Genomic DNA, 22787 nt, shown 5'->3' with positions numbered 1-22787 from the left:
TATTGCTGTCCACACCCCGCGGATCAGCGGCGGACGGACCTGCTTTCCGCTGCTGATCCCACCACCATCATAATCTGGTGGTGGGTGTTTTCTATGCCGCGGCGATGAATCCGCATCCTCCGGGCCGGCGGTGGCTTCCACCGGCCCGGAGGATGCGGATTCACCGCCATCGTAATCGACCCCATAGTTGGGATTTTCACCATAAACTACTTTAAACTTTGTTATTTCGTTTTCAAACTTCACATCAGTACTATCTTCCATCTCTTCTTCAACACATACACTTATCAAACTCTTATTTTCTGTACACTCCTCTTGACTAGCAAAGAAACGTAACTCTATAATCATCACAACTTGTTTTACATCCAACACTAAACCATGCAAAAGAACTGTACTAATTTAATTTAGACATAATGCAGGAGTTTTCACGTAGTATATTCTTCTAACTAACTTTCGCATTTCGGAATGATGTACTGCTAACATTGTTAAATGATGAAAATGACTTTGACACACTTTCCTAGAAAGACAAGCCAGAGAATGACCTTGCAACACTGTATGTTTTCTCACTTTGGAAGGATCTAGTTCTAGTAATATCTTAATCTTCTGTTTCACTTTTTTTTCCATATTGTCTTAAGAAATTTAGTAAAATATCAATAGATTGTTGACGTATACTACAAATACTACTACAATCCATGTAAACACTGGAGCCTGGGTACCTCTCCCTTGAAGTTCTTCAGCTATTACTTGTTCAACATTTCTAGGAACTATCTTTTCTTTTTCAATGGAGAGACATTTTTCACTTGATAACAATAACCACAGGTACCAACTGCATGCAGTAATCTATTTTGTTGAGAATAACAAAATATTGTATCATAAAAGGTCTATGAGTTGTGCTGCACTGAGTTAGTGGCTCCTGAAGCATTCAGTGTGTGTGCACCCTGTGATGATGCTATAATTGATATAAAAAAAGTTCTTGAAGCAAGGATACTAAAAGGATATTATGTAGGTTTTAGGACCGTTGTATTTAGTTGCCTACTCCACTCTGTAATTACTGAATGAAAAGTAAATTTTAATTGTGAGCTCTGATGACCGCAGTGTAGACAGAAGGCAGCAGTGAGCAAGGGCCCACAGCCATGTGGCGTTGAGCAGAGCTGCACAGTATTGGCAATTCAGCATGTGTGCATCCAGCGATGATAAGTGGTGCACCGAGTTAGTGGCACCTGACGCAACTAGCATATGGGCACCCTGCGATGATGCGTGGTCTGGGCGCGCTGCACTGAGAGCAATGTCTTTTGTCTATTGAATTCTGCCTTAATAAGGCCATGTGGCGATGACTTATGGTGCAGTGAGTTAGGGGCACCTCAAGCACTCATCGTGTGCATACCCTGCGATGATGCGCTGTCCAGGCAGTCCACACTGGGGGCAATGTATTTTGTCTATTACATTTTGTCTTAATAAGGCCGTGTGGCGATGACTTATGGTGCAGTGAGTTAGTGGCACCTCAAGCACTTAGCGTGTACGTACTCTGCGATGATGCGTGGTCCGGGTGGACCGCACTGTGAGCAATGTCTTTTGTCTAATGAATACTGCCTTAATAAGGCCACGTGGCTCTGACTTCTGGCGCACTGAGTTAGAGGTACTTTTGGCGCTCAGCTTGTACGTACCCTGCGATGATGTGTGGTGCGGGGTGGACTGCACTAGGTGCAATGTCTTTTGTCTATTGAATTCTGCCTTAATAAGGCCACCTAGCAATGACTTATGGTGCACTGAGTTAGTGACACCTGAAGCACTCTGCGTGTGTGCACCCTGCAATGATGCGTGGTCCGGGAGGCCGCACTGGGAGCAATGTGTCTTGCGTACTGGACTGCGTCATCTGCAATCACCAGGCCATCTGAATTGTGCGGCCTGCTGCCTGCAGTGTACATTGAAGGTAGTAGTCTGTACAGACATAAGTCTGCGGTGCTGTGCCGCTGGGTTCGCAGGGGGCTTTTGTGAGGAGGCCCAGGGTAATGGCGGCAGCCACAAGGCAGGGTGAGGGCCGCTGCTCTGGCAGACTCATTGGCCTTCACACAGGTGAACCACGCTCAGAATCCTGGCTTGTTTATTTATACTCCTATGCTAGAGTGGCGTACGTTGGACCAGCCCACTCCGCTTCCGCTTCCAGGGGGGATACCACAGCTACATGACCGAGATCTTCCCCACTGCCTGAGGTAAACTGGTTGCGTCTATTGTCCACTACACTACAAGCACCAGCAGTATATGTACACGTGGAGAGGTGTGTGCTCTGCATATTGAGGTCTGTCCAGCACATCAACGCTACACTTGGTATTGTGTGCATTATTATTGATGGGTGACTTGCGTGCTTCACACATACTTGGTTGCCACATCTGCCAACATTCAAGTATTGTGTTGCTGAGGGTCCATGCTGTTTTTGGAAGGTCCCCCAGATTTGTCTGCTCGTTGAAAGTATCGGGAAGTGGTGTTTTTGTGTCATTTTTGTACGGCAATGTCTACTCTGCATATTAATACCGTTAGTTGTTGCTCTCATTTGTGGCGAAATATTTTTTGCAGAAGCTATTGCAGCAAAACTGGGGATATCTGCTGTTTCCATTAGGTTGAGAATGGAGTGATAATTTAAAATCACTGTAAAAACTATAGGTTTAAAGAAGATTATAATTAGAAATTCGCATTTAAAAAAACATTGAAATTCACAGAAAAAACCATAGGTTTCAGGGACATTATAGTTACAAATTAGCATTTAAAAAACCTTTGAAATTCACTGAAAAAAACATAGCTTTTAGGGACGTTATAGTTAGTTGGACATTTCACTTATACAAAACTATAGACATTCTGCCGTTATAGTTAGTTGAGCTAACTATAACGCATCATCAGATGTGCATTGCCCCCGCAATGCACATCTGATGATGTCACATATTACATCATTCATGACATGGTCAGTGACATCACTGGAAAAGCAAACACTCAGTTTCCAGTTTCCAAGGGGTGGGAGCTGTCAAAGTGCTCCTGCCCGCTGGAAGTTTCACCTCATTCCCTGCCCTCAGACATGTGGGCAGGGAAGGAGATGAGACTTTTACTCTTGCATACAGGGAAATGCATTTTCAACATCTCCCTTTGTGTGATAGCAATGCCGGCTCCCGCAGGAGGCAGGGAGCCCGCTGAGACTCAGGGGCCTTGAGACTCCCCCTGCAGTCCCCATGTTGCACACTGGGTTCCCTGGGGGGTACTCAAGAGACATGGCTTGGCCCTAGGGGATGGCGTCCCTAGGGCTGAATCAGCCTGGAGGGGTGGCCCACAAGGGCCCCCGCCCAGTGGTCGAGGTGCATTAAAAAAGTAAGGGGACTGTGATGCTGTGCACAATAGGGGCAAGGTAAAAGGCATGGCAAACATTAAACTGTACGTTTTGGAGGTCTTTCAACTTCAGGTATGTACGTATAAAATAATACAGTTTAAAAGTAAAACCAATGCAAGTTAAATTAATCAGTAGGAATTGCACTATTGTACTTTGTGAAACCTCTGTTAGTTAATGCACAGCAGAGGTCAGTATCTGTAACCAGGGAGCCACCGATTTGAATCCTGGTTGGAGCAGTGGAGAATAGTTAGGCGCGTAACACAGGCCCCTGCTGCCGCTTTGGCGCTGGGGCCTGTGTTATACCCCTTTAAAAAACACACACTTCACTACTCAGCTGGTAACCCACTCATGCACCCACACACAGCCCATTCAGAAACTCACGCATCCACTCACAAACCCATTCAGATACTAACACAACAATATTCCCATTGAGCTTCAGTCTGCGGCGTGTCTAGTTTGTCATTCCAATACTTAAATGAATTTGGCTTTACAATCAGAGCAGTGTCTTGCATACGGGTGTAAAGGCGCATAACTAGCTTATGGGAAGAGGGGAATTTCAACAAGTTTTCTAAAACAGACAGGGTCTGAGGCGCCTTCGGGAACCCCTCCCAGAGGGCACGGCACGCTGTGCGTATTTTATGATATAAAAAGATTTCAGTGAATGGCAGCACTTGTCCCTCGGGTGCCACAGGAAGGGGTCTAAATTCGCCTCCAGGGTATAGGTCCTCAAATGTCTGTAGACTTATTTTCTGAGCTAAGGTCTTACTCATACTGTCTCGTATGCAAGGCATCATTGGATTTTGTCAGAGGGGAACGGAAGGGGCATATAACAACGGGATCCCCTTCCTTTTTCGCAGTTCATCCTATGACCAGCACAGGGTTCCAGCTGAGTCTATGTCACCTCGAGGGCGGCATGCCATTTGGTACAGCGCAACATTAAGTGGGATGGGGGCCATTACGTCTGTCTCGACTGCCACATGCGGCTGGAAGGGGGTAGGGTGCACCCAGTAGTGCAAAAATTATGCTTGAGCACATAGTGCATACAGCTGCATGTCAGGGGCTCCCAGTCCACCCTGTCGCAATGGGAGAGTCAGTAGATCCCAAGAAGCTCTAACCTGTTTCCCAGCCCACACCAGTGTGATCAGGTGTGATTTAAGGGTGCTGAAAAAGTGTCGGGTGAGTGGGATCCGTATACTAACAAACAAATATAAAAATTTGGGCAAAATAACCATTTTGGCCAGTGCAATCCTGCCAGCTAACGACAGTGGCAGCTTAGCCCACACTTTCACCTTGTCTTCCAGCCAAACAATAGTTCGGCCATAGTTTAATCTCCACACCTTCTGTGTATCTCGACTGATACAGACCCCCAAATATTTGACCTCAACAGCCTCCCAGCTCAAGGGGAATTCCGACATCACCGGGGGGGTACCATCTGTTAACGGGAATATTACAGACTTAGCCCAATTTATAAATACACTTGAAAGTCCACAAAAACGTATGAACTCCCTCAGCAGCGGATCCAAATTTTCTTCAGGGTTTATAATGTATAGCATGACATCGTCCGCATATAAAGAAATTAGCAAACTGCGAGAGCTGAAACCAATACCCCGTGCAGTAAGGTGAGATCGCAAAGGGATCTGAGAGCAAGCCATTTACTTGGACACGCGCCGTGGGTGAAGTGTACAGCAGTTTGATGTGGTTTATAAAAAGCGGACTGAGTCCCATGTGCCCAAGAATGGAAAAGAGGTAGGGCCACTCAAGCGTGTCAAACGCCATGGTGGTGTCCAAAAACACCACTGCAGCTTTTTCAAGTAGTGCAGTACTGAAAAGCTTGTGTGTAAATTGTGAGACGTCGATCTCCCCGGGATAAATCTCGACTGATCCGGTAGCACTATTATTGGCAGGAGTGGCTGCAATCTATTAGCAATCAGTTTTGACAGGATTTTAACATCAACATTGATCATAGAGAGTGGATGGTAGGAGTCCAGCTCCTCCTCTGGGTTCCCAGGTTTTAAAACCGTGAGAAGACTAAGGCAGCACCCCATCCTCCAGCGCCTCGTCATAAACCTCTAGTAACCTAGGTGACAACTCCTCAACTTCGGTTTTATAGAATGATGTGGTCAGGCCGTCAGGTCCAGGAGCCTTACCCAAGGGCAGGCTTTTAGGTTTAAATCTTTTTATTGGAAGCAGCACACATGAAACAAAACATACATTGCATACGCTATGTGGTCCGGCATTGGCATGGAATGTTCGAAAGGCAAGTAAAGCCCCAAAAAGGGCGGGCATAGCATTCAGGAACCAACCCGACCAATAAAGGTATAAATATACCGGAAGTGCTGCGAAAACCCCCCAAAAATGAAACCCTGCCCCCGCCCCCCCAACTCCCCATCCCCTCCTCCCCCATCGCCCCCCCGTCCAGTGCTCAAATCCACTCCCCATTGCCCCCATCTAGCTTGTGAGGGAGACTCCATTCGCAACCTCCTTAGGAGTCCGCCTCTTTGGGCCCTGTGAGCCGCGACAGCCAAACGTATCTCGGACAGGTGAGTTCCCTAAATTCAGTGACCAGCAGTGAGCGAAATGGTTGCCAGAGGTCATCATATTGGTCTACATCGCCGGCTAAGGTAAGTGACAGCTTTTCCATCCCTAATACACACCACATCCTATGTAACCAGCCTGTAGTGGAGGGAACCGTAGTAGTGCACCAATGTGCAAGGATGTTCTGTACTGCGGAACCTAGGGCAATGGCCATCTGGCGCCCCCTGCGCGAGCCCAAGGGGTATGTCAGTGGATTAGGGAGCCCCAGCAAGGCGTAGGCAGGGAATCGGGGTAGTTCTGTTTGGAAATGGATGTCAATGTCATCTATTACCTGCGTCCAATATGAATGGAGAAGAGGACAGTCCCCCAAGAGGTGCAACAGGGTGCCTGTGTGTCCACAACCCCGCCAGCAATTTTTGTCTTTACTGCGGTCCATCTCATGTATCCATTCTGGGGTGTAATACCAATATGTGGATATCTTAGTTAGTATCTCTGTAAGGCCGGTGTGGTATGCAGAGTGGCGCGCTCTATAAGAGACCTGGTCCCAATCTTTATGGCTAAGGGTCCTGCCTAGTTCACGTTCCCATCGTTCCCTGCCTGGGTTGTAGAGATGTGTTGTTGGTGGTTGTAAAAGTTTGTAAAGGTCGGATATTAATTTGGAGTGGAGGTGCGGGATATAAGCCACTTTTCATACGGCTGGAGTTTCCTATCGCCGTCTCCCTCACTTGTGGCTGGAGTGCCCAGTATCGGACTTGCATGTAGCGCATCCGTTCCGTCTCCGAGAGTTTGAATTCCTGTTTAAAGAGTGGGAAGGGAAGTACTCCGTCTGGGCCGTAGATATGGTATAGGAAACGGCACCCCACGGGCTGCCAGCGTGTGAAGGCTCCCTTGGCTAGGCCTGGTGTAAAGTCGGGGTTGTCGACTAATGGCGTACGTGGGGAGGGGAAAGTGGTAAGGTCGTGAATGGTGTTAGTGGCGTCCCACACTTTCAGGGGGACCCGCGTGACAAACGAGGCGTAAAGGTTAGCGGGCCGGTGGGCCTTATGAAGAAAGGGGATTTCCTGGAGTGGGCGCCCTGCAACTGCCTGGTCCTGAAAAAGCCAGTGCTTCTCCGACTCCCACTTACTCCATTCCACTAAGTAGCGCAATTGCGCCGCCTGATAGTATTTGCACAAATCCGGTATCCCCAAGCCCCCTGCTTCCGGGGCCAACATGGCCAGTACCTTATTCATTCTCGGCTTCCGGCCTTGCCAAATAAAGTGGGCGAGGTCCGCCTGTGTTTGCTGGATCCATCCTGCAGGCGACTCCAGCGGTAATGCCCTGAAGAGGTAGAGGATTTGGGGCAAGACAGTCATTTTGACCGCTGCGATCCTGCCCAACCAAGAAAGGGGGAAGTGTTTCCAGCGCCCCAACTCCTCACGTATCTTCCCTTGGAGTGCAGCATAGTTGGTCGCCGTCATGGTTGTGAGTGTAGGGGCCAGCTGGATCCCCAGATACGGCACTGTGCCGGATGACCAGTGGAGGGGGAAGAGAGTCTGTAGGTAAGCTTTTGTGGAGGGGGACAGGGACAAGTCGAGAGCTATTTACTTGTCCGCGTTCATTTTGAACCCGGCCACACCATCAAAGGTATCCAACTCCACTATGCAAGCCGGTAGGGTCGTCCGCGGATTTTCGAGCGAGAGCAGGACATTGTCCGCATAAAGACTGATGGTGTGTGTGAAGCCACCGAACACTATCCCTGATGCTGTACGGTTTTGGCGGATCCTCTGAGCGAATGGCTCCATATATAGGGCGAATAATAGGGGTGATATCGGGCATCGCTGCCTCGTGCCTCTCTCGATATCAAAGCTCTCCGAGCTATAACCATTCACTCGCACCACTGCCGTGGGGAATTTGTAACAATTAAAAACGAGAGTGCGTAACTTCTCCCCAATTCCGACCTTAGCCATGACCCGTTCTAGGTAAGGCCAGTGAACCCGGTTGAACGCCTTTTCAGCGTCGACCGCCAGCATCATTCTCTCTCCAGGTATTCGGGAGGCTTTTTCTATGAGGTGGACAACCCTTTTGGTGTTGTCTACCGTCTGACGTTCGGGGATGAAGCCCGCTTGGTCCTTATCTATGAGGCCTGGCAGGTGGGGAGCCAACCGGGCTGCCAGAATTCCCGTGTATAATTTAAGGTCCACGTTTAGTAACGATATTGGCCTGTAGGAGCCGCATTTAGCCCTATCCTTTTCTGACTTGGGGATGACTGTAAGGGACGCACGCAGGAAGTCAGGCGAGATGGCGCCGGGTTCATAAAAGGTGTTGAAAAGGCGGGTGAGAATCGGTGCTAGCGTAGTTCAAAACATTTTGTAAAAGATGGCTGTAAAGCCGTCCGGACCCAGAGCTTTCCCCAGCTTGAGTTTATTAATGGCGGAAATCACTTCTTCAATGCGGATATCCCTTTCAAGATATTCCGATTGGGAAGGTGCTACAGAGGGGAGTGTGACTGAGTCCAGGTATTCAGCCGCCGCCGAGTCAGCCAACTGGCTGCTTGTATAAAGGGTAGCGTAAAAGTTGCGGAAAGTTTCCGCAATCTGGGCGTCCTCTGTGACTGTGGACCCATCGGAGCAGGAGAGCTCTTTGACCGTCTGTTGTTGGCGCGCAACTCAGAGTTTATTCGCCAGTAGGCGGCCACATCTGTCCCCTCCGGTGTAATAGGCATGTTGCAGCCTCAGGGCTGAGAACTCCGCACGGTCCATATCCAGAGCTGCTAGGAGTCGCCGTGCGACTTTGAGTTGCTTCCAAATTCTGGGTGCCCCAGTTCGTTGGTGCATTTGCTCAAGTTCATGAACACACTGCGTGAGTTCGTCACGCTTGTGTTGCCGTTCCCTACTCTCAGCGGAGGGAAGAGCCAAATATTCTCCGCGGATGACCGCCTTCATGGCCGCCCATTGTGTCGACAGTTAGCGTTGTGGGACAGGTAGTTTTGGATAGCGTCCTGAATGTGTTTCACCACATCTTTCCTATGCAGTAACATGTCTCTAAGACGCCACACCCTGGGAGGATATGTGGCCGGTGGTAAAGTGAGTGTGGTAGTGACAGGTGCATGGTCCGAGAGTGAGATTACCCCTATCACTGTCGAAGTGGATAAAGCGCAGACTGGGCTAGAGACTAAGAGATGGTCTAGCCTGGCGTAAGTTTTGTGTGCACTGGAATAATACAAGTACTCCCTATCGTGTGGATGAGTGCGGCGCAAAAGATCATGGAGGTCAGCGCTCCAGCTTGGTAAGTGCGTTGGGTAGACCTATCCAGGACCGTGTCAAAGACCATGTTGAAATCCCCCCCAGTATAATATGCCTATCCGGTGTGTCTGTGATGTCTGTAAGGACTGAGTGGAGAAATCGTTCCTCGCCCTCGTTAGGGCCATAGAGGGACCCAATCATAAACGTGAGGCCCCGCAGAGCAAAGCGTTACGCTAGCAGTCTCCCCTTCTGCTCTGCACTTTTATGAAGGATTTCCCCTTTAAAATATCGTGCCACCAGGATCGCCACCCCTGCAGTCTTAATGGGGCCAGAGGAAAAGAATTGAGTTGAGAGTTTGCGCGAGCGGAGCCTATGGCAGTCGCGGGCCAGCAAGTGGGTCTCCTGCAGTAAGCAGATGTCTGCCTGTGTAGGTTCTAAGTAGGACAAAACTGCACGCCGCTTAACAGGATTGTTTAGACCCTGCACGTTAAGGGTCAGGATCTTAAAGGTTGTAGGCGGCATGGTTTACATAGAAATCAGACACGCTAGTCACCAAGCTCGATGGGGCGCGGGATATGTGTGTGGGTGGGCAATGGTAGGCCGGTCGTGCCGGCGGGCTTAAACGGCAAAGCTGGGCATCGCAATCAAGTACAGAGCACTGGACGTCCCCCCTCCCTCCTTCCCCTGCCCCCGCCCCCCCAAAACTCCCCAAACCCCCCTCCCGAACCCCAACTGTGAACCCCCAACTAGCAGTCATAGTTCCAGGCCTGTAGAAACTCAGTCCAGGCCTGACGTAAAGTTACCATATGAGGGAGTATGTGGCAGTGGCAACCTCGTTTGCCCCCCGTCCGGCCCCCCCGCCCCATGCCTTGGCAATGCAAAACAAGTCCCCTCGCACTTGCTGCTTCAAGGACCCTCTATTTTGTCTTTGGAGACTTCCTGTATCACTGCTGCTTGCTCCTGTGCCATGGTCGTGGGATCCGGCTTAAGGCTTCTTCTGGACGAGCGTTGTCGTCTCACCTGTTGCCAACCATCCCGGGAAGACCGGGATGGTTTTGGTTGAGATGAGGGCGTAGGGGACCCTCTTCCCCTGCCTCCTCTTCGTGGTCGATGCCCAGCAGGTTACACGTTTCCCGCAGGGACCGAAGTTGCTGGAGGGCTCCCTTCCATTTGAAGATAAGTCTAAAGGGATGGCCCCAGGAGTATCGGATCCAATTGCTCCGTAGGAACTCCGTGACTACCTTAAAGGCCTTCCTTTTTTGCAAGGTAATGGTCGATAGATCCTGGAACAACCCCACAGAGTGTCCCTGGAATGTGAGGTTTTGCTTCTGGCGTGCCGCCCTTAGAATGCGTTCCTTTAAGGGGTAGTCAGGTAGGAAGGCCAGAATGTCCAGAGGTGGGGCTGATGCCCGGCGCACCAGGCCTACTCTGTGTGCTCAGTCTATGCGAATCTCGAAGTCCACGGGCTCTCCCAGGATTTCCCGTAACAACCGCTGCAAGTAGACGGTGATATTGTCGCCCTCGGATTTGGATGGCACTCCTCGGACCCGTATGTTATTGCGTTGGGAGCGATTCTCAAGATCCTCAGCGTGCGCCTGCAGGTCGGTCTGCTGCTCGTGGAGACGGATGATTTCCTGTTGCAGGAATTCAACTTCCTCGCTCCTGGTGCGGTCTGTGTCCTCCATTGCCACTACACGCTCTCCCAGACTATCGACATTGCGACGCAGTTCTCTGTACTCCCATGCCATATCTTGCTTGAGGATTTGGAAATCCTCTCTCAGGGAGTTGAACAGCAACTCCAGAAAAGCTTTGGTGATGGGGGCCCCATCGCCCTCCTGCGCATTAGGGTTCCCCACCAGCATAGTCGACACAGGGCTTTTCTTCACTTTGGGGGTGCTTTTGGTCAACACGTCGGTGATGGTGCGGCCTCCCCTGCGATTCATGGCCACCAAGAGTCTCCCTCCACACAGTCCTCGAGCGCTACGCCGCGCGGGTCTTGCGGACAGTGAGCCCCCAGGAGAAGCAGACCCACGGGCAGCTCCAAATGTTCCAGAGAGAGCGACCGCTCTCAGGGCAGGCGCCCCGCGCAGATCCCAGTCAGGACTAGTGGCCCCTCAGTGGCCTCTGTGTGGGAATAGCGAACAATCTGTGTGGCCCTATAACCAGCCAGGGCCCCTGCCTAGATATGCCGTCAGCACTGCAGCTCCAGGGTGCTACGGGTCCCCACCATTCAGCCCTACCAGGCCTCTCTTTTGCCCCATTGAGCTTCCCGAGCAGGTCTATCGGGCAGCGACACCTCCAGCCTCCACTCTTCAGTGCAGGCCCTCAGTGCCAAGCCGCGCCGCCACCCCGCGCCGACTCTCGGAGTCCTCCCAGACCCCCTTCACTGCTCTTCCCAGCAGGCCTCTCAGGACAAGCGGGGAGCAAGGGTTGCGTCCCACAGTAATAGAGTCCACCTGGCTAGGTCAAGTTCCGATCGCCAGGTGGCCACGCTCTCTCCGCCCTGCGGGTAGCCAGCACTGTGGCCCGTTGTTATGTACTGCTGCTCCTCCCGTGTCACTCCTCACCTGCCAGGGGACCCCTCGATGTAGCCGGACTGCTGGCAAGGCTGTCGCTAGGGTGCGGGCCTGCTGTGCCACCCCAAAGCGCTGGGCCGGTCACTCTGCTTCTGCCAATTGCGGCGCGGTGGTGATGTGACCAACATAGGCCCCAGAGCAGGGGTCTCGATTTCCGTGCTCGCTTCGCGCCTCGCTGCTCGGAGTGCCACTCCTCACCACCTCTCCTGCGTTGGGGGCCTGCCGCTGCGCCGGCGGCCCCGCTGCCTCCCACGGCTGCTCGGGGTGCGGTTTACTGCCAGCCATTGCGCCTCGCCACTCCAGGGTCCCAACAGGGTTCCGCTCCCGGCCCAGCTTAGGCCCAAAGCCGGGGCCTCGATTTTGGCGCCTCACCCAGAGGGCGCTCACCTGGACCGTCCCAGCACTTCCTGCGATCTCGGGCTTCCCCACTGCGGGCCGCAACGCTTCTGGTGCCGGCACTTGGACCCTGCTACCGCCGCCCTCCGGTCCGTCACCCGTCCCTGAGGGGACCTCCGCTGCCTCCAGACCTGGCCCATCTCACCAGATGCCTGCCGCCATGTTGTCTCGGCCCCGGACGGGTCTGTGCGCCTCAGGTGAAAGCCTCCTCAATAGTCAGTGCCGCCACCGTATCACCCCTGGAGGACCGGGGCCAGCTTCCCCGCCGCGGCGGGACTAGAGGTGCCGATTTTAGGGGGTTTGTGTATCTTTTAGGGGCTTAGGTGGGGTTCAGGGACGGGGAGCCATGAGATCCTGCGTCCGTTCAGGTCGCCATCTTGGCCACGCCCCAAGGGCAGGCATTTAATAACCTGAGTACATCCTCCACTGTAAATGGGAGATCCATATATTTCTCTATGAGCATTGTTAAACCAGACCAGTACCAGTGAGTCGAGGAACAATGTCAGCTCCTCCGTACATTCCCCCTGAGTGGTCCTGTACAACCGGGAGTAGAATGCGGAGAACTCATCAGACACTCCCACGTGGCCTCTAACCATGTCGCCCTGCGGCTTACGTATCTCGTGGACAAGCTTTGCCGATTTAAATGGTCTAATCATGCCGGCTAGAGTGCACCCCGATCTGTCCCCCTCACCATATCTACGAGCCTCAGCATATTTGCCTAGGAATTTCGTTTCGCACTGTACCTCCTCTGCATAATCTAACAGTAGAGATTTCAATTTCTGCGCAGTATGGGGATCGTTTGTGGAGTAAAAAGTGTCTTCTAGTATCTTAATCTGAATCCCCAAGGAGGAGAGCGTGCCCTGAATTGCCTTTAGCACCCCTGCCTGCCTCGCAATGCACCTACCCCTTATCACCACCTTAAAAGCTTCCCAAAGGGATGCTTCAGTATCCACAGATCCCACATTGTTAACAAAGTAGTCAGTGATATCCCCCCTTATCTCCTCCTTAAAGGCCTCATCCAACATAGCGTGTGGCGGGAGTTGCCAGGTGAGACCATGGGGGAGAGACCCTGGGAGTGAAATTTGCAGCAAGCATGGGGCATGGTCTGACAGTGTGGTCGGCAAGTGCGAGATGTCTATAGTCCAGGCTGCAGCGTCCCTAGAGACCAGCCAATAGTCCAGGCGGGACCACACACTGTGATGATCTGTACACATGTACATTCCCTCACCGAGGGATGCCATATGTCTACTAGGTTCCCATCTGCAACCATGGGCAGCAAAGCTGTGCCCGGAGCCGGGTGTAAGGAGCGAGCCACCCCCTTCCTGTCCATGTTATCGTCCAGTACAGCATTAAAATCTCCACCCCACTGTACATTGTCATTACCCTTCACCTTAATTCTGGTCCATACATCCTGGAAGAAATCAGGGGAGACAGTATGTGGACCATAAATCGCTGCAATCACCAGGGAAAGTCCCCCAACATTCCACATATAATGACAAACCTCCCCTCAGGGTCTCTATGCACTTCCCTCTCGCACCAGTCTATCCTCTGATGAACTAGCACAGCTATCCCTCTGGCATAATTAGAGTTAATGGACGAGTATATGTGCCTCCATCTGCGATGTCGCAACCTCTGAGACGGTGCAGCGTTTAAATGTGTTTCCTGCAACAAACAAACGTCAATGTTATGTCAGGATAAATAAGAGTGTACATGCCTGGACTTACGGCCATCATTTAACCCTCTGATGTTCCATGTTAGCAAGTTCAGTGGTATTGCGTGTGCGTGTCTATACGAAATGCTTCAGTGTGGATTAGGCACTCGGTGAGCATAAAAATCAAAGGAGAGGGTGTGTACTGTGACCAGCATCCAATACGCATACTGGCATCAAACAAACAAACAACCCTCACCACCCACCCACCACCCATTCCAACCCCCCAATCAGGTTGCAGATATCCCCTCCATGTAAACTAAAACATAACAGTCTTCTTGAAATGAAAGGGAAACTTCCCATGGGGGCGTAGTGGCACTAGCAATCACCCCTGGGTTGACAGTGTGGCTGGGAGTTCTGCAGTGTACGTGCCACCCCGACATCCCCAAGCTAATTAACTAACTGGATAATGTATATTTCAACAACTCATCACCACATAGATATGAATTACCATACAGTTCGTCTTCTAGTTGTAGGGGCACTCAAGGCGGTATAGTCTGTATCATAAATCAGTCATTATCGTTAAACTGGCCAGTCGCCGAGGTTGTTGTTCTACTGGGATCCCTGCGTTTCTTCCCCCAATGTGTTTGGCAAATTTCAGGGCAGATTTGGCATCAGTGAAGTAGTGCGCGGTACCATCATATGAAACTTTCAGTTTGGCAGGGTATAGCAAGGAGTAGGAGATTTGCGCCTGTAGAAGTATCTGCTTGGCCGGTAGGAATTCACGTACAGGCGGGGTAAAGTCCAGATAGAAAGATATGTTGTTACCTCGATGGGACAGCTGACCTTTTTCCCTTGCCATTCTCAAAATATTATCCCGGTCTTGATAATTTAGCAGTTTGGCTAATATCTGTCTAGGCGGTGCCCCCACCGGAGGTTTCTGATCTAGGGACCTGTGGGCTCTTTCCACCATGAAGACAGGAGACAGCTGAGGGTCAAATAGCTCATGTAGAAGGTTTGTGACATAAGTTTCCATCTTGGAAATGGCGGTGGTCTCCGGAATGCCAGTTAGGTGCAAGTAATTTATACGAGACCTTGCTTCCAAATCGTCATTCTTGGCACGGATGACCCCTAGAAGTTTACCTATATGCAATAGCTGTTCATTGGTCTCCACTTGAAGTTCGTGGAATTTGGTTTGCCGGTTTTCAAAATACATCCAGGCGAATTTCATGTACAGTGACTTGGACTATGACTGAGTCCTACTGCGTAGTCAGGGTGTCCAATTTGGAATCAATATTTCTTAAGCTGGAGCGCATTTCCAGCATGAGGGTGTGCAAGTCCTCACCCCAGTTTTCAGAGTGCATCTCCAACTGCTCATCTACCTGTGTGTCAGAGGTCGGCTCAGTTTGACGCGTGGAGCGTTTATCAAAATTGATCTTCGGTTGTTTCGCATCTTGTTTGCCTATGTCGAAACGATCAAATAGCGTGCGACAGAGGTTTAAACAGGCCCCTCAGCCTCAACCAAGTCGTCGGGCATCCTAGCCGCAGATCTCTCTCCCTGCAATTATCACAACTTGAGACGTGCAGTGCAGTTTAGGCCCAGCTCAGGATCTTCTCCACTCTCCAATGCCTCTTTTTATCTGTACCCACTCGTCTGCCCATGATTTGCTAGAGCACTAGTGCCAACCAGGCATAGTATGGGAGGTAGGTCAGCAGGAAGTTGCACAGCTCAGGGATCCGAGGGGGGGCTCCGACAAGGTCGCACCAGGGAACAGAAGCAGTAGCGCAGGGAGGCGCAGCAAGCACCACTCAAGCAACCAAGAGATCACATATGCGCCCTCTCTCCTCTGGAGGTTTCACTGGCAAGGTGCCTCGAGGCCCGTACGCTGTAGCCCTGTGCTTGCACCAGTAGTGACCAACACCCATCAATGAAAAGAGACCGCAGTGCCTCGGCACCCCAAAACACTGGTCAGATCACAGTGTTCGAAGGGAATGGCCAGGGGCACCCAGGGACTCCCCAGGGCTAAGCCTCCCTGTGCCTCACTCCTTACGCAGTCCTCCCAAGATGGCTCCGCTCTCACAGCAGCTACAATAGTTCTCCCGCAGTCAGGGGATCGGCTGAGACGACAGACACGCATTTACCTCAGCGTGCTTCGCAGCTCCATAAAGCCCTCTGCAAGGCTCATCAGAGAGGAGCAGGAGTCAAGGGGGCCTAGAAAAGCCCCCGCTGTGTGCCTGCCGCCACCTCTCCTCCGACGGTAGATTTCTGAAAATGACGGCGGCATGCCGACTCAGTTGCACCAAAGGTCTCCCTCTCCCTGGTGAAGATCGTACACCAGGGCCGAGTGAAGGCAGCTCCACAAAGATCAAGCACCTCACCGCGTTTCTGCCACATCGCACTCAGCTGCATTGGCGAGGCTAGTCCCGTAGGGCTCTTGCGCTTCCGCCACAAGGCCCGTATCTCTACAGCAGCCTCGGGCTTGATTTGCAGTGCGGCCGCCCACTACTCTCACAGCGAATATGGGCCACGCAGACAGCAGACAGCTCCTCCGTTTCTCCCGCCTCAGTGTACGTAGGGGGTTCTGATTTTCACCTGCGTCGGTCCTCAGCGGGTCTGCCAGTTAGGGATGTCTTTTATGGGTTCGCCGCGACACCGTGTGCAAGGATGATGAAAGGATTACAAACTCAGCCGGCGGAGCGCACTCAGAGAGTGGCCATTCTGCTGCTAGTCAGACCACGCCCCCGCTTAGTAATATCTTTAAGTCTCAGACACATTTTAGAAACACTCACTGGATGATGTCATCAGTGATTTCATTTGAGATGTCATCAGTACTGTCATGAGTAATGTCATTGACCATGTCATAAGTGATGTAATATGTGAGTCATACACAGTGCATTGTGGCGACATAAGTTATTTTTAGCTCAGGTAACTATAATTACTGAATTTTACTGGTTTTGTACGAGTGTCCCTGTAAACTTTAGGTTTTCTCAGTGAATTTCTAAAACTTTTTTAAATTCTGTTTTCTAACTATAACGTCCCTATATCCTTAGTTTTTTTGTGAATTTATATATTCATTTATACAAATCATTTTAACATTATGTTAAATGTGTATTCATAAGCTATTGTGTATCATGACTTCTCATAGCTCTGCAAGAACCTAGAATGTACACTACGGTTCTGTTTTATGGGGGGACAGTCATTGGCGGATGGTGATTTTTGAAAGTGGCCGTACATAAAAAGTGCCTGTCGGTGGAGTAAACTGTCTCTCATCAATAAAGCAAAATTAACAAAAATATTGCCGCAAGAAGCATTTCCTTTCTTTCTTGTCTTCTAGTGCCAGTATTAAGTATTTTTGTTTATTTTGCTTTATTGACCAGTAGCTGAGTAAGAGTAACGTAGGAGACAGAATGGTCACCCAGGAAAACAAACAATGGTAACTGCTTCGGATGTTGCCAAACACTCTTAACTTACATGCTGCAGTCAGTCCGGACATGCTGAATAACTAATTGTGCATGCCCCACGCATACAGTGGTCATTAGGTGTTTCTCTCGACAGCAGTGCTCTCATTTTTCACTCCCTCACTACTCGCACAGTGTTGTCAGCTGTGCAGTGCAAAGGGAGGGAGCACTCGGCCAGAGAGAGAGAGACTGTCACAGGCAAATGGCCAATCACTGTGTGGCTCCAAAACAAAGCCACATAGTTATTGGACAAGTTGTGCAATTCTCCTGCCCCTGCATTGTTGTTTGAGCCTGGGCCATGGGAGTCGAGGATAACCTCTAAAGCCAATTCGTATGCTGCTGTCATACTGTTTATAATAGTAAACATCATGAGATCAGCACCAAGATTGGTTTGGCAAATCCTAAGTTCCATAGGAGACTGGGGAGCTGCATCTGTGTTCTCCTCATCTCCTCATACAGAGTGGATTTGGGAGGCTTAAAGTGTGCATGACCAACTGGACATACCATAACAACCATCCACCCAGACATGCGCACTTCAAATGCATTTTCCATGTTCAATACAGTCAATACAATTCAGCATTGGTCCACCCTGAGAGACACCACCTGACCCGGAACAACAGAAAGAGTGCCATGGTCAGGGCATTGGGAACAGAATAAACTAGTGAGTTTACCTATATTTGAAATATGTGATGCATGGCTAATAGCAGGGAGAGAGGAAAGGCCCTTTTGCCCTAATGGAGAAGCTGCCCTGGTGATGGTAAGAAGAGTTCCAACAATATATTGTACATTCCAAAGGAGAGTCCCTCAGCTCTTACCAACTCTTTATCAATTTACAGACAGTGGCAAAAACACAATTGGAAACATCCCTGGGTTTCAACAGTCAATTCATCTAATACCACAGATTGAACACATCAAGCAGCAGATTGCTAAAGAAGATATCAATTTTGTTCGATTTGAAGCAACAGATCTTCATGGTGTTTCGAGATCTAAGACCATTCCTGCACGTTTTTTCCAGGTAAGATTCTAGTTTATTGTATTGTGTAACTTGTTGCCTGGATTGAAAATGAGCTAATCACTACCAAGCACGTTAAACACATTGAATTGCGTAGATTGATCATTTGCATTATTACTTAGCACCCCAGCCATTGTGTTAGAAATTGTTGGAAAAAATAACTACTATATTACATAAAGTATAAGCTGCATAGTTATACATATCTTACTCTAACAACATTGGTATAAAATAGTTTTCATACGTCCTCTTAATATTGATCAAATATTTATTAAATTGTAGGGACCAAATTAAATAGCATTTCACTGGTCCAGGTGCAGCAAAGTCGGACAGACATTGGCCTCTATTGCTCTCATTTGTTAGCCCATGGTTCTCTTGGTGGAAGTGTGCCCTAAGGGTAAATAAATAAAATGAAATAAATGAATTCATAAACGTGTTAGTCAGTGAAAATTTAGTGTTTGCGCTAGTCAGATATTGCTTTTGAACAGGTCACAGGGCAATTGGTGCGAAAAATTGCACCGATATTGGAATGACTACTTATTTATTTTTTATTTTAGGAGTTTTATATAGCGCTAGCTGGACCCGAGGGTATCAGAGCGCTTTACAACAAGTAAATGGTGAGTAAGCATGGGCGGATTTTACGAATTGGCAATCCGCGAACGTGCGTATTTACGGATTCGCAATCCGCAAAATCCGCGAACTCTCGCAAATTTGCGGATTTTTTTTTTGTGTTCGCAAGGATTTCTGCCAGTTCGCAAGGGTTCTGTACCAGTTCGCAATTGCGAACTTACTTGTCGGCTCGCAACGGCCGCGACTATGTTGTTTCTACATCTGGTTCATCATCACAGGTTCACAGCACCCTCTGTTTCACCACTGCCACCCTCTGGTACACCCATGCCACCCTCTGGTACATCACTGCCACCCTCTGGTTGGTTTATCACTGTAGATTATGGGGGTGAAAAAAAGCAAGCACACCTGCCCTGCTTCAACTGACATGAATTAATTTGGGGTTGATTAATGTGTCACTGAATTTAAACTTCCAGTCTGGCTGGCACCTGCTTCCTTATCTGTAATTTGCTGAACTCTGAAGGGGCCCCTCAGGAAGCACTACAGGGAATGGTTACTAATGATAAGATTGAACTTTTGCACCTGCTGAGTGCTTTCAGTTTTGTCTGTAATTGCTTTTTGTTGCAGTCTAATTTTTTAACAGGACCTTTGTTGTATACTTGTAGCTATTCTCTGAGCCTGCTGTGAGGGTCAGAGCAGGGTCATAGAATAGTTGCAAGTAGGCAAATGAACTCTGAAGGGGCCCCTCAGGAAGCACTACAGGGAATGGTTACTAATGATAAGATTGAACTTTTGCACCTGCTGAGTGCTTTCAGTTTTGCAAAAATCCAAATATCCAGCAGCATCCACAAAAGTAATCCTTCCAGGTCAAGATCCAAATCAAAGTGACCAGCACATAAAGAAAGCACTGGGAGGAGCCTGGTGGACAGGAACAGGAAGTTGGAGACTGTGGGGCACTTCCTTCCTCCCACCCCCACCCCCCAAAATGGACTCCTTGCCAAGAAAAAGTGCAGGCAAATGTCAACTTGAGGAGTTATTCTGATAAAAAATCATAATTTTCAAGGTTTATGCTGCCTGCTGGTGGATTTCTTGTGCGAAATTGCAAATTTTGCAATCTCGCAATTGCGAGATTGTCGCTGCCCGCCGCATCTACGTGTTCGCAAGTATTTACTCCCGCGAAATTGTATAGTATTCTAGTTGGCAAGTGCGACCAAGCAAAAAATCCGCTTCGCACGGATTTTACGAATTTTCGGCAAGTTCGCGAGAGTTCACGGATTGCGAATTTACCGAAAATCCACAAAATCCGCGAGCGGAATGGATTTTACGCCCATGCTTAATTGTGAGCAAGTATGCAGTACAGAGTATAGTCAAACAAGTGGATCAAGCCGAGAATAGGACGAACAAAGGCGCAGTTGCGTGGGTGGGCGAGGGGGATGAAGTTCAAACAGGGCGCCCCCCAAAGGTTGCTTTCGTTCGAGAGCCGTCGAGGAAGAGGATTTTGAGCAGATTTTCGAATTTGGGAAATGAGGGTATCGTTCTGATGTGGGGGTATGGAGTCCTAGATTTTGGGGGCGCTTCCGGGAAACGATTTTGTTGCGGTTTTCTGCTTACAAGATTTCAGTGGGATGAGTAGTGTTGGAGCTCCTGAGGTTTCTGGACTGGCCAGCCTTTTTGAGTTTAGCAGCCAGGTATTCCGGTTTGCCTGTGTGCAGGGCTTTGTGGGTGAGGCAGGCTGTTCTGAAGCTGGCTCTCAATTCAATTGGGAGCCATTTGAGTTCTTTGAGTGCAGGGGAGATGTGATCAAATTTCTTAGTCCCAGTGACCATTCTAGCTGCTGCATTTAAAGTAGTTTTCAGGGGGGTGAGGTGAGATTTTGATGTCCCAGTCAGGGCTGCAATCCCGTAATCAATTCTGGAGAGCACTAGTGCTTGGGTGGCTTGTTGAAGGTCTTTGGGTGGGAGGAAGGGTTTGATTTTGTACAGTAATTTCAGATTGAGAAAGGTACTTTTTGCGGATTTTGAGATATGTTTTTTCATGTTCAGTTTAGGGTCAAAGGTGATACCTAGAGATTTTACCGGATCCGCCAGGATTAAGTTGCCTTTGAGGGCGTCAATAGCTTTGAGCCGTTCCGCGATTTGTGGGTTTTCATCTTTATTGGAGATGGGGAGCATTTCCGTTTTCTTTTGGTTGAGTTTTAGGTGATTGTTTGAGAGCCAGTCTTGTTCCTCTCTGAGCGTGGCGGTGAGTCTCTGGATGTCAGTAATGGAGGAGGTTTCCAGATAGAGTTGTGTGTCATCCGCTTATAGGTGGAAAGGAATGTTGGATTTCCTGAGTAGGGAGGTAAGGGGTTCGATGTAGATGTTGAAAAGCTGAGGGGAGAGCACTGATCCTTGGGGAACACCCATGTTAACGGGGTGGAGGTCGGACTCGAAGTTTTTAATTTTTATTCTTTGTGAGCAGTTGTGGAGAAAGGAAGAGAACCAGTGGAGTACTGTCTTTTCTAAACCTGCCCTTTCTTGTAGAGTCTTGATGAGCAATTTGTGATCGACTGTATCGAATGCAGCCGATAGGTCTAGGAGGATGACAAGGCAGCATTGGTCCGAGTCCATTGATTTGTGAAGATCGTCTATGACATTAAGGATTGCAGTTTCAGTGCTGCAGCCCTTTTTGAAGCCAGATTGGTGGGGGTCTAGGAGATTGATGTTGTCCAGGTGTTGGGTTAGCTGAGGGAGTACACATCTTTCCAGGATTTTGGGCAGAAGGGGTAAGTTTGATACCCGTCTAAAGTTGTTAATATCATCAGTGTTAGAACTGGCTATTTCTGGTAGGCTAAGGCTGACGCCAAAGCCAGGCAGAAACCACCATTCTAGTCAGGGCGAGGGACTCACACGCCAAGATAACCCCTGCTCACCCCCTTGGTAGCTTGGCATGAGCAGTGAGGCTAAACTCGGAGGCAATGTGTAAAGCATTTGCGCCAGCACACAACAGCAACAGCATCCTAGGCACACCACAAAAGGAACTCCACACAAGGTTATTAAAAATATCTTCTGTATTGTCAAAACACCTCAGATAGAAATCACACATGTACATTGTGCCAACTGGTACGGGCAATATTCACAAGGGATTATTTACAAGACAGGGCCACATGGGCCACTGTCAGAATTAACACTTTTAGAAATAGAAATACTGTCAGAAATTAGAATAAAAGGATATAAAATCACTGTAGCACAAATTAGCAAGTATAGCACACAACCAGTAACTACTGGTAACAGGTAAGTACCACCTACGCGACCCTAACCACCTTAGGAGAATATCACACAGGGGACCAGGACCTCACTAGGTCCACCTGTACTGGAAAGAACAACCACCTAAGAATAAAATACATTTAGGGGTGTAAGCAAGAACACATTACACATGATGCATCAAACTTTCAGAGGTGTAGGGAAAAAGGTAAACACATGATGTATAAAAACACATTCAGCTGTGTAGAACATGGCACATGATGCATCAAAAACACATTCAGAGGTGCAGGGAAGGAAAGACACATGATGCATAAACCAACACATTCAGAGGTGTAAAATCAAGGAAGACACATGATGCATAAAAACATTCAGAGGTGCCAGAACATAACTCAATAGCACAAAAACACATGATGCCCAAAAACATTCAGAGGTGTAAGATCAAGGTGCGTAATCATATTAAATGCATTACATTTCCTAGCACCACATCACATTGCACCAACCTCACATTAGGCAATTACCATCACATAGATAATCACATTGCGCCTCAATAAAGTCACATACCAGCCCCCATCTAATAAAGGGATTCAAGAGCCCTGTGTCCAGAATGTCAGGGCACGCTGCCATGCAGCGCTAGTCAGGGGTGTGCCAGTGGCGCAAAACCTAAACGGTGCAGGTGCCCACTACTTGCTGGGCACCTGGGAACATCACACGACCTAAACGGTGCAGCTGCCCACTAATTGCTGGGCAGCTGGGAATCAAAACTG

At 49.3% G+C, this 22787-nt stretch overlaps 1 protein-coding gene across 1 annotated transcript in view; it reads left to right on the top strand.

Annotated features, from left to right (window-relative positions):
• LGSN (lengsin, lens protein with glutamine synthetase domain) overlaps window positions 1-22787 on the top strand; it is a 146339-nt gene that overhangs the window by 99836 nt on the left and 23716 nt on the right. Inside the window, exon 3 of the mRNA XM_078646810.1 lies at window positions 18042-18220. Within this exon, the coding sequence (XP_078502936.1) occupies window positions 18042-18220 (179 nt within the window). The remainder of the gene's footprint in view (window positions 1-18041; window positions 18221-22787) is intronic.

Source organism: Lissotriton helveticus, chromosome 6 (genome assembly GCF_964261635.1).
Source record: "Lissotriton helveticus chromosome 6, aLisHel1.1, whole genome shotgun sequence".
Lineage (NCBI taxonomy): Eukaryota > Metazoa > Chordata > Amphibia > Caudata > Salamandridae > Lissotriton > Lissotriton helveticus.
The sequence above is the reverse complement of the archived record's forward strand: the minus strand, read 5'-3'. Positions and strand labels throughout refer to the sequence as shown.